The sequence below is a fragment of the Oenanthe melanoleuca genome, chromosome 8, assembly GCF_029582105.1.
Source record: "Oenanthe melanoleuca isolate GR-GAL-2019-014 chromosome 8, OMel1.0, whole genome shotgun sequence".
NCBI lineage: Eukaryota > Metazoa > Chordata > Aves > Passeriformes > Muscicapidae > Oenanthe > Oenanthe melanoleuca.
The window spans coordinates 18,768,793-18,786,441 of NC_079342.1; the positions used below are offsets into that span (position 1 = coordinate 18,768,793).

Genomic DNA, 17,649 nt, shown 5'->3' on the forward strand with positions numbered 1-17,649 from the left:
TGTTTATTTCCTAGTTCTCATGCTTTTGACTTGTACTGAAAGATGAAATCAGTGGGTGTCAGAGTCCAGTTAAGGGTGGGAGTGTTTCCTTGCAGGAATGTTTTGTGCTGCCATGATGGACAGCTGCTGCAGCCTGATCCCATGGGGGAGAATTTGTCTGTTGGCGCCACAAAGATTATTCCTAAGTCCCACAAGACCAGTGTTGTTCACACAGTATGTTCTAAGTTAGACTGAAGGGAGTGACCCTTTTTTAGGAGAGAAAAGTTCCCCACTCTCAGGGGAAAGCTGTCACCTGTCCCTCATTGTCTCCTGCTTCTGCCAGCGGCTGGAAGAGCTCCTGGCAGCAGCCAGCTCTGCCTTCTTGCCCACGAACCCAAACACGTGGCTGTGGAGGCGCATGGGGCTGGTTCACCTGCTCAAGCCAGGGTCACCTGGGGGGAGCTGGAGCCTTTCTGTGTGAGTTACCAGCCCGTTCTGCTCACTCTGGGGCTGTCCTGTCCGTGCTCTGCCTGCTCCTTTTGCGAGAGGGAGTGTTTAGTAGGAGGAAAGCTAGAGTGTCTCACGGGATAGAAAATTTCTCTGCTATTCTTCCAAGTGGAATGAAAGCCACCACCTTATTAATTTGGCTGTTCTTTATCCATGTAGTGGTTCATGGTTCTTTTGGCAGGGGTAGGCGTACCATGTAAGTTCCAGTCGGTTTTGGTGTGGTTATGTTTTTGTTTCCCCCGTGGCACAGGGCAGGGCGCAGCTGTTCCCGGATCCTTCTCCGCGGCTGATGGCCAAGCCCAGCTCAGCAATTGCCGGACGTTGAGGTTGGAAGGGGCGGCTCGCAGCCCTGCCGAGCGCTCCCCGGCGCCGCCCCGGAAGGCGAGCGGCGATGGCGGCGCTGGGCGGGCGCGGGAGGGCGGCGGTGCTGCTGCGCCGGGGATTGGTACCGGGAGCGGGGCCGGGATTGGTACCGGGAGCGGGGCCGCGCCGCCACCGGCACAAGGAGAAGTGGGTGAGCTGCGCCGGAACGGGACCAGAGCACCCGCACCCGGGGCGCTGCGTGCGCCCCGCTTTTGTCCCCGCTAACCCTTCCCACTGCGAGTCCCCTTCTCATCCCCCCGTTTCACCCTCCTGCTGCCGCTCTGCGTGCAGCCGGGACCCAACCACATTCGGCCATTGCAGAATCCTGGAATCACTGGAGATGCTGAGTTGGAAGGGATGCATCAGGATGAGCTCCTGGCTCTGCACAGGATACTCCCAACAATCCTGCCCTGTGCCTGAGAGCATTGTCCGAAATGCTCCTTGAACTCAGACAGGCTTAGTGCTGTGACCACTTCCCTGGGGAGCTCCTTCAGTGCCCAACCACCCCGTGGGTGAAAAACCTTTCATAAGTCACAGCTTCATGCCATTCCCTCTGGCCCTGTCACACTCCGGAAAAGCCTCATGGGCTTGTGGCAGCACAGAACCCAGTGCTGGATTCTCCCAGAAAAACATGCAGGCTGGGTGGGGGAGGGCTGGGTTTGGGTATTTTGTCTTTTAACACCCGCGCTGTTTTTCCCCACGAGGCTGCCACGGCGCCGCGCGTCCCGCCCACGCGGCTGGCGCTGCACCACTTCGACAGCAGCTACAGCCTGCACCTGGGCGCCCTGTGGCCCTCGGTCCGCGCTGCCCTGCTCTGCGAGCAGAAGTACGGGGCCCTCCTCAACAGCTTCGCTGCTGCTGACCACGTTCCCCGAGAGCTGCAGCTGCTCAACGCCGCCGATTTCATTTCCGAGGCGCCCCAAAAGGCGCAGCACTGGCAGCAGGATGCGGCTGTGGGGGAAGCCAGAGGGTGCCAGGAGGGCTCTGGTGAGGGCAGGACTGTGGTGCAGGAAGGAATGATGACACAGGCAGAGATGTCCCCACCACTCTGCACTTCCATCAGCTCCAAAATCAAGTGTTACACCTTCCCCAGGGGTGACATCACACGCTTCCGCCCTGCACGGTGAGACATCCCTGACTTTCTGACATTTTGTCTTTGCCAGCCTCAGGGGCTGCTTCCGTGTGTCCCCATCCTCACTTCCAACTGCTCTTTTATTTTCTTTTCCCCTCCAACATTTGCTTTTGTTACACAAACTGATGGTTTCCAGGCCGGATGCTCTGGGGCTCCTCGACTATTACCTGCTGGATGCCGCCTCTCTCCTGCCTGTCCTGGCACTCAACGTGCAGCCGGGTGACTTTGTCCTTGACCTCTGTGCAGCTCCGGGTGGGAAGACTCTGGCTCTGCTGCAGACTGGGTGTTGTGGTGAGTGGGGATAGGTGTTGTCTTGTTCCCATGTGCAAAACAGGGCTGCACAGTGTACTGCAGCTATCTGTGTCTGACCATCAGTAATTTCTGTGTGTAAGAGCTGGGGGTCAGGTGTGTTTTTGGAAAAGTGACATTCCCAGTTCTGTCCTGTCAGGGCATCTGGCAGCCAACGATGTCTCCATTTCCCGGACAAAGAGGCTGTACCGGATTCTCCATAGCTATGTCCCCAAAGAAGTCAGGGATATTGTGAGTGTCACATCCTATGATGGAAGGGTCTGGGACCAGATGGGAGGTGGCACTTTCCATAAGGTATGTGTTTGGGAACCAGTGAAGATAAACCCATTGAGTTCACTTCCCTCCTCTTTTTGAGGAAGACAGCAGCTTATCCTTCCATATAACTTATCCTTCCATATAACTTCCATAGAACTATAAATGCAGTGAAAGAGAGAAGACCAAGCCACAAAAGGAGTAATATTTCTTCCTGCTATCCCTAGATGCATATGTGCATCTAGAGTTTTATCTTTATTTGCCTGTATAATACCCCTTAGAAATCCTGTTCTTGTCCATCACCTGGAAGAGGTTAAATGTAAAGATGAAATAATTTTGGCTTCTCAGCCATGTCCAGCCACAGGGACTGGGTTTGCTGTTCCAGGGGCTGGGTTGGGTATTTTGGGAGGCATCATTGCAGCAGCAGGAGCATTGCCAGGGACACACACAGAGGAGGGACATTAAGTGAGGACATGAGTTAGTGCAGGATGTTTTCCACCATTTTTGCACATTCCCAAAATGCCAAAGCAGGCGGATGATTACAGTTCAGTGTGGTGCACACCTGTTTGGGCACTGGGAGTGTTGACAGGGATGGAGGAGGTGGGCATGGGGCTGCTGCAGGAGGGCACTCGCTGAGCTTGACCTGTGCAGGGGGCTGAGCTTGACCTCTGCTGCTGCAGGTGCTGGTGGATGTGCCCTGCACGACAGACAGACACTCTGCCACGGAGGAGGACAACAACATCTTCCACAAGAGGCGAACCAAAGAGCGTCACATGCTGCCCATGCTGCAGCTGCAGCTGCTGATGTGAGTGAGCTCAGTTGTGGTGTGTTCCCCAGGTGCTGGGAGCAGCTCTCCAGCACTGAAACCTCCTCTTACTCTGTCCCCAACTGGGAAATGTGGAAACCACGTGTAGTTGGAACACATCAAGTTACAATAAGTGTAAGAAAATGCAAATGTTCTTGTCCAGATCACTTGTCCTGTCCCCAGCAGTAGCTGTAGGATACAGGGAGAGGGTCTGAGGTACAGGATGGGTACAGTTGTTTTGGGTGGTGGTCTCCTGGGTCCTGGCAGTCAGCCCTGGAGGATTCCTGGGTGCCCACCTGTCCCAGCACAGGACAGGTGGTGTCCTCCCACCAGGGAGTGCCACAGCTTTTCACTGTGTGCTGTGGCAATAGGGAAGCAGATGAGAGAGTCCCATGGCAGCACTTGAACTGCAAGAATCTCTTCTCCTGCACATATATCCCGTTCCTTTGGCTGTGACTGCAGGGTTACACCTTCCAGCTGCTCTCCAGTAGCACCTCCCACGTTAAATTCTTTATCAATACAAGTATCTGTGTGACTCCCTGCCCTGGCCCAAACTCTGCTTGTGTTGCAGTGACAGCCAAGCCTGTGGAGTTCAGTGGGGTCTGTGTGTCCCTTCTCTGAGTCCCTGTTGGTTTCCCAGTGCCAGAGGGTGGGGACGGCCGTGTCCCTCCCCCAGCCCTCCCCTGACTGTGCTCTCCCCTTGCTGCAGGGCTGGGATCCTGGCGGCCAGGCCGGGAGGGGCTGTGGTGTATTCCACCTGCTCCCTGTCCCCGCTGCAGAACCAGTGTGTGGTGCAGAGGGCTCTGGACATTGCAGCAGCCCAGTTCAGCATCAGGATCCAGGCTGAGGACCTGAGGCACTTCCGTGTGCTCTTCCAGGACACGTTCTGCTTCTCCCCGGACTGCGGGCTCGGGGAGCTGGTCCTGCCCCAGCTCACTGCCAACTTCGGGCCCACCTATTTCTGCAAACTGCGCCTCCTCTAGAGGGGCAGCAGCCTCTGTTTGCTGCCAGGAAACAGCCCAGGATTGAGGGGAAAGCAGAACTGCTTTGTATTTATTTCTCCTTGTAAAATGTCCCAAAGGAAGCCTGTTTTTTTACTGCAGAGATAGGGAATAAATGAGAAAGACCTGTTGTGATGTTTCCTGAATATTTATCTGACTGAGATGTTTAATCTGGGAAAGAGAGAGAGGGCTTATGAGAGGAGGGAGTGATTTATCCATCTGTGTGGGGCAGGATAAATAGCCCTGCTCTCCTCCTCCTGTCTGACTGCTTTGATCCTACATGAGCAGGTTTGGGCTAACAAACACCATCTGGGGATCTCAGCCTTTCTGTCCCAGATCTCACCATCTGCATAAATGAGTTGCATCTGCCTGTGCTTATCTCCTGCCTTCAGAGAGAGCGGCCTGAGGTCCTGAAATCAGAGGTTCCTAAGTGCCCCTCCTGTGGGGTTGGAAATGTGCTTGGGATGCTGGAGTTTGGTGCTGTGTAGAGGCCACTGCTGATGCCATCCCTCACAGCTAGGAAGGTATGTTAAATGTGAATGTTCCCATGCTAGATGCCATTTAATGTCCAGTGGGCAGGTGTTTGTATGATTCTGAGTAATAACTTCATTTATAGACTCATCATAAACAGTGAAGGATTACTGGAATTTATGGCAAGAGTTTCCTAATAGTTACATTTTTATTTTTCTGAGTGGTGGGAAGTAATGGACAGGGCTGTAAACCTCATGAGGCAGCCCATAGTTATATCCACACAAAGTTTCTCCAGTGCCAGCAAGAAAATGCTATTGAACTTTTGTAATCCTTTCCTCTCAGCACCGCCCTGCTTCTGCAGCAGGCAGCACTGGTGGGAATAGGGGTGAAGGGGTGAGCACACATGCATGGCCATCCTTGCCAGAAGGGCAGTTCCTGGATTTACCAGTCTGAGCCTGTCTTAAGCCAGTGCTGCAGGACATGTCACAGGATCTGTGTTGATTGGCAAGGAGAGGGGGCAGGAGGTGGGTTTCCCTCCTGCCCTGCTCAGGGTGCTCTCTGCACTGCTGCTGGCAGTGGTGCAGCACTGTCCCTTCTCCTTGGGGCCAGTCTCTGGTCACGGCTGAGGGTCTCCACCTCCTTCATGAAGCGCAGGCACAGCTCCTCCTGCCAGGGCAGAGCCACGCACTGCACGGCCACGGGCATCCCCCCGGCTCCTGACACCGCCTGCAGCGGGGGCGGCGTCAGCCTCACCTGGGCTCCACCTCCAGCACAGCTGGGGCTTGGCTCAGGCCTGTGGCTCATCCCAGAGACTGGGGGCTGGAGCTGGAGCCCTGTTAGTGCTGAGCAGAGGGAAGGCTCTTGCTGTTCTCTGATAGAAATGTTTGCCAAATCTTGGGTAATATGCTTTCCTGCATGGTCCTGGCTGGCTTCAGCCTACCCAGCCTGCCATAGATACTTTAGTTCCCCCAGAGCTTAGTCACTTACCTTTGGGGCTTGGGAGAAAAGCAAGAGGTGTGTTCAAGGTGGATTTGAGGATTAGCAAGGGGTGTATAAAGAAGATATGATTTTTTTTTGCACTGTGCCCATAGTGATGGAGATATTTAGTATTTAGGAGCCCCTGATATCATTGAAACTGTTGTCTTCTCCACCACTTCCCATACCTGTTTCAGTGTCCGGTCCCAGGGGTCATCACAGCATCCTTTGTAGAGCTTCAGCTCTTCCTCATCAGCCTCTGTCACGGTGCTGACAGGAACAACCCCAGCAGGGAAGTCCAGGACGTTGTACAGCATCGTGGAGGAGATGGCAGCTGGGAGAAGCAGGAGAGGATGCAGGCAGTCACAGCCTCCTGTTTTCAAACTTACACATTCCATACTCACAGAAGCCCCTGAGAACCACGTGTCTATGTCCACCTGCTCAGAGAGCTCTCTGTAGTTACTTTTCCTTCCTAATTCCCATGAAATGCTTGGGTGGGCAGTGAAGCTCCGTGGCAGTGGATGTTTGTTTCCCTCCAGTCTCGGCCACTGTGCTTCCCTGCCCTCCTGGGAAGGCCCCAGACTCACTTACTGAGCAGTTTCCCAGGGTATCCCTTGGTGAAGGCAGGGCCCAGGACAGGGCACAGCACCACGTCCAGCTGGAGCTCCTTCCACTGGGCGATGAACTGGGCACGGTACTCCTGGAGGGGAGAGGGCACATCCATGCTGGAGCCCCTCAGCCTCTCCAGGCACACCTCAGGGGCAGCAGCACCCACTGGTGCTCAGGGGATGAGGAGTGTGTTTGCCTCCACAGCATGTGGCCAGCAATGTGGAAGGTCTCACTCTGGCCATCCCCGCTCCCAGGAGAGCCTTCCCTGTGCCTGGGCACCAGCACTGCAGGTAAACAATGAAGTTCTGTCTGGGCTGACTCAACAGCCCATCCACCCATTCCTGTCCTTCTTTGTGCCTTTCCCTCCATCCTGTCTCCTCCCCAGCAACCCCTCCCCTGCACAATCCCTTTCCAAAACGATGACTCTGACCTGGCGCCTGCCACAAACCCTCAACTTGTAACATGATGCCAGAGAGGAAAGTCCTGGAAACACACCTGTATTTGATGGTGATGATTCCACATCTCCTTCACTGACCTGCAAGTGGAAATCATAGCAACATCTTTAAGCTTTAAGAGGAGGAGGAATTGCTTAAATAGTCCTCTGGGTTGATAAGCCCTGGTGATTTTAGCAATTGCTTAAAACAATACAGCTTTCACAATCCTCCTGAAGTTTCCTTTGGCATCTGGCCAAGCAATTAAGCAGCAAATGTCTGGAAGTGCTGGAGAGAAGGTTTCCCTGATGGTCCTGGATTTAATACTCATCCCTTCCACAGGCTTCCTGTAATGACCTTATCCATTCAAGTGCCTCATTCCTGTCAGGATATCACTAGGGGCAGTGAAGCCATGCCCAGGAATGAAGGACAGCCCCTGCAGAGAGCAGATCACAGCCTGCTGTGAATCCAGACCCCCCCAGCCGTGGCCACCTAGAGGAGGAGGTATCACCCATTTCCATGGACACCTGGGGACAATGGCATCTCACCTCATTCCAGCCAAGGCACTCAGGTAGTCAGCCAGGCGGGGAAACTGGAAAGGCATGAGGTTCCTTAGGGACATGGCATGGGCTGCAGGAACTCATGTCACCCTGGGAAGCCCCTGTTCCTGCCCTGAGGGACAGGGACTCACCAGAGGTTTAACAAGCAGAGCCAGCAGCTTCTTCACCAGCCTTGGGATCTTGCAGGAATTCACCTGGGATTTCAGGCCTGGATCTACAATACCTCCTGTGCTGAGAGATGACAAGAGGATGCCAGAGGAACTGTTTGCCCTTTCTCAGAGACCTGAGTGTTGCCTGTTTGGGGTGGGAGAGCTGGGCTCATTGTGCCTGTGCTGTGCTCACAGTGTGGGGATGGAGGTGTGGGCAGCACTGCTGCCAGAGGGCTCCTACTTACAACACATCCAGCCAGGAACGGCCTCCATCAGCAAAACACGTCTTTATAAACAGTTCTGTCATGACATAGGGCACCCGGGGAGGAGAGAAGAGCACCAGCTGCACCAGAACACAACATTATGTGGCAGCCTGGGGATGTGAATAGTTTCCAAAACCCAAATGTGTATGTTCCTCAAAGGCAGAGAGGCACCTCCCTGGGCTCCATGTGCAAGAGAAGCCCTGGTTCAACCATTTCCCATCCAGGCATCTCCCCATGAGAGGATTCCTGCTGATTGCCCAGAGATGCTCTGCTCCCTTAGGCACAGGGGTCGCTGGTGTTGTGTGGCTGGACTAACATAACCCCACACCTCAGCCAGGTCATTATCCCACAGCTGTGCTTGGGAGCTGTGGCTGGACTAACATAACCCCACACCTCAGCCAGGTCATTATCCCACAGCTGTGCTTGGGAGCTGTGGCTGGTTCCTGAAGGGTGATTTCCTCAGCCTGGGGATGCCCTGGGGAGCAGAGCAGGGGTGGTGGTGCTCACCTGGTGCCCAGCTGCCTGCAGAGCACGCCTGGTTTCCTTCACTGCCCTCCTCATGCAGGGGGGCAGCGGGAAGTATCCATCGGTGTCGTAGTACCCGACCCGCAGGGGAGTGGAGCTGGAGTACACCTGGGACACAGACACCAGCCTGGCATTCCTGTTCCCAATGGGATTGCTGGGAAAATGCTTCAGACACCACCATTGCCCAGGCCTGGGACTGAGACTGGATCCAGCCACGCCCACACTACATCAGGAAAGCACAGGGGATTCTCTCTGGATAGGGTCTCCCCTACCTTGTACTTCCCTATTGAATTCTTAGATATGAGCTGTTGGTCAGTCTGGGACTAGGACTGGACTCAGCTGTACCTAGGCTCTGTCAGGAGTTTAGAAAGCAAGCAGGTCCTTTCTGAACCTTGTGACTCAATCTTCCTGCCCTTTGCACCTTTGCCCTTTGCATCCCCAGTCTCCATGCAAATCATTCCACAGTGACACTAAGCTGATTCTCCTTTGTATGCTCCACCTTTGTAATAAGTAACAGAGTGAGCCCTGTCATTGAACTATGTCACCCTTTTGCAAATTTATATTAAACCTGCTTTTTCCACTGCCTTTGGAGTGATTCTTTAGGTGACCTAAATCAGTCATTCATGACACCCACCCTGCTGGGACAGGTCTGCTCCCATGCTGACACCCACTGCAGAAGGGGGCAAGAGCTCCAAATGCTAAGGAGTGGCTAATACTCTGGTTTGCTGTTTATAGTTCCCCTTTCCAAATGTTTTTCTCCAGTCCCTCCTTCAGGAGGAGCACAGCCACTCTAGACAAGTGGATTCAACCACTGCTAAAGAGTGTGGAGGTAGAAAAACCTTCTGAGGCTGGTCTGCTGCAGAGAGAAAGGGAATCTACCCTTAACAAAGAGATTTGCTGCAGCAGTCTCTGATCCTGTCTCATCTGAAGACCCTGAAGATCTCCAACTATTTGTCCCAGTGTCACCTTCTTCCCCACTCTTTCCTGGATCCTCTCAATTCCATAAGCTGCATTCCAGCTGAGAAGACATAGGATAACTACTATTTGCCTATTTTTTTTTTAATGAGAATTATGAATTGTGCCCTCAAAGAGATTTGTTTTACTGAAAACCAGTACTGTAAAGATAACTGGACCCTTCAGGAGGGTGTGTGGCACCCTGGAAGGAACCAGGGCTTGCTGAGTGAAGGCTTTACCTGCTCATTGAAGGGGATGGGGGGCACGGTGGGGTCCAGCTGGAACATCTCCTGGCAGAGCAGCGCCTTCATGCACAGGGCCAGGCTGTCCACGTCCCTGGCCATGGGCCCCAGGGCACAGGGGACTGCATGGGACAGGAAAAAACACCACACTGAGCAGATGGATGTGCCAAACACCGCCCGCCCCCTGAACAGCCACGCTGGGGTGAGCAGGCAATGAGGGAAGTTTCAGATGGACTCCAGACAGGCTTGGTTGTCTCAGGTTTTCTTCTGGCCTGCAGGAGAACATCAGGCTCTTCACAGGATATAGGGAAAAGGAATTAAAAATTCTTGTACCTGCCAGGATGCCATTGACAGGGCCAATCACTCCAGACAGGCTATGGGAAAAGAAGAAGTATATTGTCATTTCAGTAATGGGGAAATATTCACAATGTGTTTGAAAAGCATAGCGAGGAACCAGAAAGAAAGGAAATTATTTCAAAATTTTGAATTGAATAGTGCAAAACAGGAAATTTTGGCCAGAATAAAACAGACAAACAAACAATCAAACCCAAACAAATCTTAGCTCTGGTGTAACCAAGACTGTTCCATTTTGGCGTTATTTAACTCCAGGCTAGGTTTACAATGCAAACCTAAATGCCCATTTCACAGTCTAACCATCCTGGGAGATGTTTTGAGCAAAGCAAGCCACCCTTCCAGAGCCACCCTCTCCCTCCAAGCACCCACGCAGTGCATTCCCTGGAGGGCAGGGCAGCACCCACCTGAGCCTGCCGGCCGTGGGCTTGAGGCCGCAGAGCCCGCAGAAGCTGCAGGGCAGGCGGATGCTGCCGCCCATGTCGGAGCCCATGCCCAGCACCGAGCCTCCCCCCGCGATCAGAGCGCCCTCCCCGCCCGAGGAGCCCCCCGGGCTCCTCTGCGGGCCGAGGGGGTTCAGCGTCTGCCCGAAGATGGGGTTGCTGCAGCTGTAGCTGGGGAGGAGAAAGCCGGGAAAGAAACCGTGAGGATCGTGCATTGGGTTTGCTTGTTCTCCCTTGCAGAGAGCCTGTGCGGCATAGCCAGCCCCACCCTGCCATCCTGTAAATCCCTCGGGACACAGCTCATTCCCAGCAGCTCTGCTCCCCCTCCCATGCACAACTGCACTCCCCTTAACTCACTGTCCTAGGTTACAATGTAAAGATATCCCCAAAAGTATGTATTCTGTCACCATCAGGTGGGGCAGTGATCCTTATCTACAGGGAGGTATTCTCTGCTAATGGGCCATGTGTTAAAACCAGGTGGGGCAATGTTCTTTATCTTTCCCACAACCCATCCTCCCTCCAGGAGATACCTTCTGTTAATGTCCCATTCAGTCCCACTGTATGACTGATAAAATTACATCATCCCACTGGGAGATGCTCCACCCAGGGGAGGAGCCAAGCCTGTCCTACCTAGATAAAAACTGAGATTTGGAACACCAAAGCAGCCTTTACCTGCTGGTTTCCAGAAGACAAGAGCTACCAGACCTTTCTGCAGGATCACTCCAAGACCACTTCATGGACTGCTACCACCACCCTAACTAGCTGGGTGTCAGGTTCTATTCTGACTCTGTCAGTGATTTTTCTTTTGTACTACTGCATGTATTTTATTTTTTCCTTTTTCTTCCTATTAAATTGTACTTCTGATTTAGTGTCTCTCACTGGTTTTGATTTCAAAACCATTGCACTCATGGTAGGTTTTTTCCCCACTTTGTCTCATTTGACAGCTCCTTCAGCTGAGATTGTTGCCAGATAATGGAGAGGGACTCTCCAGGCCATGTCTCAGGAGCCAGGCAGGAGCCTGTCCAGGGACCTGCAGGCTGGGATTTTCCTTCAGAAGCACAAGCAGAGGGAAGGTTTCTCATGGTGTGTGTCACCTGAAGAGGGATTGTGGCACATTGGTCATTGCAAATGGGATGGCCCCTTGTCTCTTCAGGACCTTGACCAGGACGCTGTCCTCCTTCATCACAGTGCCCAGGAACTGCACAAGCCCACAGGTTGCCAGTTGGCCCTGCAGGGAGGAGAAGTGACAAGGGAATGGTCAGTGCAGTTCCCTTGCTCTATTGGAAGGATCATCTGGCATTCCTTCAGGGGTTGTGTGTTTGGTACCAGCCCTTGCTCGAAGCACTGCCTCTCCTTCCATCCTTGGCAGAGGGCTGCCAGGCACTCATTGGGTTAAAGCTTCTCCTGGAGCTCTCCTTGCTCTTTTCCTTGCTCCTTTTCTGCCCTGACCCAAATGCTGCTCCACACTCCACAGGTGCACCAGCTCAGGATCAAACCTTGCCCAAGTGAATCCACCAGTGTGTGTTCAGGGAAGGAATAATCCCATGTAAGCAAAATGTGTGAGCCTTTTTCAGTTAGCCTTGGTATTTGGGGCTTGCTTTGGGCTTAAAGCCCTCAACTTTAGTGCAGCCTGTACTGTGTCACGTATCAGAGGAGAAATAATTTGTGTCTGTAACTATCCATCCCTGGTTTTCCTCTGCTGATGGAGGTTTGTGCTGCCTTTGGCTGGGTTAATTTTCTTCACAGTAGCTACAACAGGGCTGTGGTTTGGGTTTTGTGCTGTAAGCAGTGCTGATAACACAAGGATGTTATTGTTATCACTGAGCAGGGCTTGCACAGAGCTTCTCATTCCAGGGAGCAGGCTGGGAGTGCATGAGAAGTTAGGAGGGGAGAGTCAGGACAGCTGACCCCAAGTGACCAGAGGGACATTCCACACCCTATGGAGTCATGCTCAGCATATAAAGCTGGAGGAAGAGCAAGAAGGGTTGGGGTGATGGTGTTTGCCTTTCCCAGTTACCATCACACATGAGGGAGCCCTGCTTTCCTGGGGGTGCTGAGCACCTGCCTGTCCATGGGATGTGGTGAATTAATTCTTTGTTTTGCTTTGCTTGTGTGCAGAGTTTACCTACGAAACTGTCTTTATCTCAACCCACAATTTTTCTCACTTTTACCCTTTCTATTCTCTCTCCCACATCCCACTGTGTGTGGGGTGAGTGAGTGAGTGAGACACTGCCAGGTTCCCTGTGGTGCAAGTAGGGAGGGATTTGGCCCCTTCCCCATTCTCCACACCCAGCACTTTCCCAGCCCAGCCCAGGATGGGACACTCCACAAGCACAAAGGGAGGAACCTTGTGGCCGATGTGATCCTTGATGCTGACGGGGACGCCGTAGAGCAGCCCCTTCTCCTTGTGCCTTTCTATTTCCTGGAGCTGCTCCTCACACTCTGGGATAAAGTGTCGCACGCAGTTTGTCTGCTGGGTCACTTCCAGGGCCTTTGTTGGACATGAGGAGGAGCAGGTGTTAGATAAGAACAGCATCATTCCACAGCTGCATGCAGCAGCTGCCTTGATCTACAAAATCCAGCACAAATCCCTCCCCAGAGCATCCCAGCTCAAGCCATCTCAAAGGACTGTCCAGTGATGCTCTGACCCAGGAGACAGAGCATGTTTTTCTCTTAATATCTGCTGTATTAAAGGCTGGTCATAATCCAGCTCCAACAAGCCCTTTCATTCACCAGCACACACGCCCTGGCATGGAGATTGTAAAAGATTTGCTTTGTGCATCTCATTGTGGATGGACACTCACCTTCTCTAAGTAGGTGTAGAGGACAGTCCTGGGGGACAGAGACCCTTCCTGGAGTTTTGCAGTGAGTTCCAGCAGGGGCAGGGACAGAATGGCATCCCTCTGGACACTGGGGACCTGCAGAGGGAAGGAAGGTGAGGGGGATCCAAGGCAGCAGCTCCAGCTGCCCTTTGGCTCAGGGGATAAGGCTGTAAAGTTTTGTCAACATTATCAACAGAGCTTGCTGGAAAGGCAGATCCTGCATGTGGGGGTTCAGACCTTGAGCTGCCAAGTGTTTTATCCTGAGTCTGGATATCACAAACAGGATGCAAATACAGGAACCCAGGTGTAGAAGGGCTTCACCCATCCACTGCAGCAGAGGAGATGGCAATGCCTTCCCCCTGGCACGGTGGGACTCACCCACTGACCAAGATGTAACCTCAGCTGAACAAACACTGCCTGGGGCAGAAGGTACCAAAGTCCTTGTCGACAAGTCTCAGGCTGTCCTTTCATCCCTCAGAACAGATACAGGCACTGCAGGACAGCCTGGGCTGAGAGCAAACATTTAACAGCTCAAACCCACCAAACTGCAATGAAGTCAGCAGGAACTCACAGGTAGTCTACCCAGGTAAAGGAGATGGGCAGTTCTCAGTGCCAGCAGGTTTTTAGAGCTTTTATATCATATATTTATATAGATCTATATTTAAGAAAAAAAGGTTGTAGATATATGTCTCATCTGTAGCTGGTATGCTTTATCTCCAGGTGTGTTACCTGTACAAACATGAGCTGGTTTACCCAGTATGTGTTCAGAAGAGCAGAAAGGAAAGGTGGTTAGAAATGATGTTGCAGTAGGAATTCAGGGCTGTACTGGCTGGATGCCTGGCTCATTCACCCCCATGTCATGTTCCCTGCTCCCAGGGGATGCTGAAAACCCTGTAAAGTTAGACTGAGCAGCCTGATGGGAGGTGCCACTGACTGAATGCTGCTTTTGGAGACACCCCCAGAGCTGTCCAGAAGCCAAGTTTTAGAGACAAAGGTGTGAACAGATGTGCAAACTTAGAGTTAAGTAGAGGAAAAAGCTTTCTTGCTTCTACCCATTATTGGCAAGGGACATTTCCAGGTCATGAAAGAATTGGGGTTTGGATCAATGAAGATCCAGTGCATCATCACCTGTGTTGTCCAAAAACCTCTTCTCAGTGAATAATTCACATTCCCACAGCTGCAGACTCCCACTAGATCTCATCCAGCTGGAGGAGGGCAGTGATCTCCCTTGCTCCCAAGGCAGCCTTTCCTCTTGTTGGGCTGCTGGCACATCTTGTAAAAGCTATGGGGGCATGAGCTGGAAGGGGGAGCTGAAGGACAGCATCAGACACCCCAGTGGGACTCAGACCCCCGGGGAGGATGGTTACCTGCTCCCTGAACTGCTGGACAGCCTTTGCCACTTTCTTCATCCCCTCATCCCGGGTCCTCCGAGCCTCTTCCATTTTCTTCTGGACCATCTTTTTGCCCAGCCATTTCCAGACCACCAGGGCTGCCACAGAGCCACCCAGCAGGGCGAGGGCAGCAGAAGTGTCCACCTTCCTCTCTGGCAGGAGCTGTCCCAGCTGCTGCTGGATCATCGTGGGTATTTCTGGTCTCTGAGGATGCAGTGAGAAAGAAAAGCCAGGCAGGGGCAGGAGACTTTCCCTGACCCCCCAGGCCCATCCCACCCCACAGCACCCCTGTCCTGGGTCAGCAAACAGTTCAGAGAGTTCAGCCCAAAGCTGACCTCTGCAAAGCTCTGTAGGTGGAGCCTGCAGTGAAAATGATTAACCACCAGATGGAGAATGCAAAGTTTGGCCAATGAACCTTGTGTTCATTGGGGTATGGGGTTTATAGGGGTTTTCTGGACTGTGGGAAGTTCTCTGCTGGGGAGGACTGTAGGATCAACTGAACAAATGAAGCAAGGAAATTGCTGCTCTCCTATTTCCTGTGCAGCCTGAGAGGACAATGGGAGAAGAGGAAAAACAGCTTGAAATAACAAGGCTTCCCTGCCCAGGGCTGGGGAGTGGTGTGCTGAGGGAATGCATAGCTGTGGGGCACCCTGGGCTCACCAAGCCCCTTCTGTTGTTGCCATGGTGGCCAGAGGATGTTTTGGCACTGCTGTGGTGCCCTCATGCACCAGAAGGAGAAGCTGTTCCACCCTGTGACAAAGCACACTGGCCTTAGGAGTGGAAAATACCGCAGGCTTGCAGTCCAGAAAGCAAACTATTTCCACTAACTATTGGAATGGCTGATGTCTGACATCTTTCCAGCACAGAGACCTCACAGTACAAGCACCAAGAACCACACACTGAGCTGAAGGCAACAGCCCAGCCAACATCAGCCATGGTCTGTCTGCAATCTCCTCTGTTGCTTTTGGATGGTGGATCCTCCCTATGGGTCCCCTCCTTGGGAAGAGTGTTTGGATTGTGCATTACAAAACTTTGCAAGCTTCCAGCAGAGTGTGGAACTGGATATGGAATGGAGGCTGAAGAGCCCTGTCCCTTCAGGGCTAAGTGGTCCTCTAGTGCTCAGTTTTCCATTGTCACATCCATCCTTAGCAGTTGTAAGAGTTTACTGCTGTTCTCTGTCACAGTTTGTGTCAGCTGGGAATGTTCTTATCTTAGCTCTTAACTAGAGAAATTTATGGGCTCTGAACAAATCTGGCTTTGGTGTCCTTGAAGCATCTGGAGCTGGCCTTTTCCTGTGTCCATTCCAGGGCACCCTTCCTTGGGGGACGCTCCTCAGCTCTGGCACTGCTGGTGTGAACAGAGCTGCAGCCTGGGGATGTGTCTGCAGCTCATCCTGCTCCTGAGGGATGCACCTGAGCAGAGGCAGCATGCAGCAATGCCCAGCCCTCTCTAGTCCTCATCCAGCCTCCAGGAACCATGCAAGCATTTCCTGAGGCAGAGGTGGGCTCTTTGCCTGTGTGGCAGCACCACAGCCTGTGTTCTGGCTGAGCAGATGAGGAAGGGTTTTCTCCCTGTGCTGGGAAGGGTCAGGATTTTGTCCTCCCACATCCGCCCGTGCACTGGGATCTGTGCCCTGATCCTGCCCTTTAGACACTTGGTGAATGTTTAACACAGACAGACACAGCTGTGTCTGGGCTGGCTGGGCATTTCAAAGGGCACATTTTTCAGCAGGCACAGCTGCATTTCCAGATGGCTGGATGTGCTGGGGAAAACCCTTCTCCTATCAACGTGCCAGCATCTCCATGTCTTTCTTGAGCCTGAGGTATGGCTCCTCCTCCACCACAAGGCCACAAATCCAAGAGAACCTCAAGGAGGGAAGTGGAGGGATGTCCCCAGTCAAATCTCAAGTTCCACAGCAGAGGAGACAGACCTGCCTACTCACAGGTCAATATTCACCTCTCCCTGTCGGTTTTGTCACTTGAACTGATCCAAGACCAAGGTCAAACCCACTAGTGGAATTCAGATGAAAGCAATGACACTTTTCACAAGGAGAGTCAGCCTGTAACAGCTGGTCTGGGATTTCATTGTGGCATCCACAACATGCCCTTCACTTTGACCATCCCAGAAAAAGGAAGTTAAACCAAGTCAGAGAGTCCCCTCCTGTCCCCAGCAACACCTGCCCCATCTTTACTTGCAAGAGCAAAACTTCACTGATTCACTCTCAGCAGGTTCAGCTCTCAAGCAGGCTGGGTCTTTTCTGAAATTCTTATAACTGAACTGTTTTCTCTCTAAATTGGTAAAGAAACATTTTTCTCAGTTTTGACCCTATTTTGATTAAAATGACAAAGAATAAATCCTGACAGCTGTGTCTTGTGTTCATGTACTTATAACCAAACACTCTGATGCTCTTTTAAAAACTATTTACAAAATGAGGCACGTCAACTATGCTCCTCTGAAAGAAGGACAAAATACCAAAATCATAGTGAAATGGGCTGGACCCCTCCGGGGAACTTGTTCAACTTGGCTTGAGGGCTGAATAAATGTTTTCTGGGAGCTCTCCAGTTTCTGACTCATTTCAGCCTGGAATATCCATTGGAAGCATAACACTTTCCTCAGTTCCAGTCCAACTCCACCAGTACCCATAGAACACAACAGCAGCTGGGAAACTTTCCCCTACCTAAGCTGCAGCTTTCCAAGCACCAAGGGCATCAGCTGAGAGGTCAGGGCCTGTCTCTAACAACCCTTTTTCATGTTGCTCAGCCCTGTTGGCTTTTCCTGAATAAACTGTGATAGGATGGGAAGAGAGAACTCCCATAGCAACCCTCAGACCTCTGACAGCAGGAGCTGCTTTCTCTCCTGACCATCCCTACATTTTCCCCACTTTTATGGGTATTGCAGTATTTTCCTGCAGATTTTCCATAGCCAAGCTGTATGAATCCTACTCAGAACTTGTCCAGCAAGGCAGAGGCATGATCAGAAAGGGTTTTGCAGAGAGCTGTTAGTTCTTCACCAGAAGTCCAGGAGCATTCCTGTTCCTCCCATGGTGTCTTGCACAGGTCTGTCCCCACCGAGTGCCAGCTGTGACTTCAGTGCCCTGATGTGAGGGACTGGGGTG

The 17,649-nt window shown here is 52.4% G+C and overlaps 2 protein-coding genes across 4 annotated transcripts; one reads left to right on the forward strand and one right to left on the reverse strand.

The window, feature by feature from the left end:
• Positions 1-785: 785 nt before the first annotated feature.
• Positions 786-4,478, forward strand: NSUN4 (NOP2/Sun RNA methyltransferase 4). 2 transcript variants are annotated; one of them, XM_056497696.1, is made up of 6 exons: positions 786-1,000; positions 1,554-1,972; positions 2,118-2,272; positions 2,430-2,521; positions 3,223-3,347; positions 4,057-4,478. In XM_056497696.1, the coding sequence occupies exons 1-6, from the start codon at positions 878-880 to the stop codon at positions 4,328-4,330; spliced, it is 1,188 nt and encodes a 395-aa protein (XP_056353671.1). In that variant the 5' UTR covers positions 786-877; the 3' UTR covers positions 4,331-4,478. The 2 variants fall into 2 exon arrangements, with proteins under 2 accessions (XP_056353671.1, XP_056353670.1); XM_056497695.1 differs by having other exon boundaries at positions 792-1,000; positions 2,430-2,584.
• An 8-nt stretch (positions 4,479-4,486) lies between these two features.
• LOC130256232 (vitamin D3 hydroxylase-associated protein-like) lies at positions 4,487-14,896 on the reverse strand. Of its 2 annotated transcripts, XM_056497693.1 has the most exons (15): positions 14,511-14,896; positions 13,126-13,239; positions 12,669-12,812; positions 11,416-11,549; positions 10,286-10,492; positions 9,861-9,901; positions 9,525-9,649; positions 8,314-8,439; positions 7,789-7,886; positions 7,526-7,625; positions 7,383-7,426; positions 6,899-6,938; positions 6,386-6,494; positions 5,983-6,128; positions 4,487-5,545 (listed from the first exon to the last, which is right to left on the reverse strand). In XM_056497693.1, the coding sequence occupies exons 1-15, from the start codon at positions 14,718-14,720 to the stop codon at positions 5,366-5,368; spliced, it is 1,818 nt and encodes a 605-aa protein (XP_056353668.1). In that variant the 5' UTR covers positions 14,721-14,896; the 3' UTR covers positions 4,487-5,365. The 2 variants fall into 2 exon arrangements, with proteins under 2 accessions (XP_056353668.1, XP_056353669.1); XM_056497694.1 differs by lacking the exon at positions 10,286-10,492 and having other exon boundaries at positions 4,558-5,545; positions 14,511-14,854.
• Between the last annotated feature and the right edge of the window lie 2,753 nt (positions 14,897-17,649).

What these genes read in the sequence shown, in the direction of transcription:
- LOC130256232 (XM_056497693.1), bottom strand. Translation starts at nt 14,720, where the DNA reads ATGATCCAGCAGCAGCTGGGACAGCTCCTGCCAGAGAGGAAGGTGGAC. An exon ending in TGCAGGCAGCTGGGCACCAG is followed by an intron (nt 7,887 to 8,313) that starts GTGAGCACCACC and finishes GTTCTGGTGCAG; the next exon opens with CTGGTGCTCTTCTCTCCTCC. An exon ending in ATCATCACCATCAAATACAG is followed by an intron (nt 6,495 to 6,898) that starts GTGTGTTTCCAG and finishes TCTCCCCTCCAG; the next exon opens with GAGTACCGTGCCCAGTTCAT.
- NSUN4 (XM_056497695.1), top strand. Translation starts at nt 878, where the DNA reads ATGGCGGCGCTGGGCGGGCGCGGGAGGGCGGCGGTGCTGCTGCGCCGG. An exon ending in GCTGCAGACTGGGTGTTGTG is followed by an intron (nt 2,273 to 2,429) that starts GTGAGTGGGGAT and finishes CTGTCCTGTCAG; the next exon opens with GGCATCTGGCAGCCAACGAT. An exon ending in GAGGTGGCACTTTCCATAAG is followed by an intron (nt 2,585 to 3,222) that starts GTATGTGTTTGG and finishes CTGCTGCTGCAG; the next exon opens with GTGCTGGTGGATGTGCCCTG.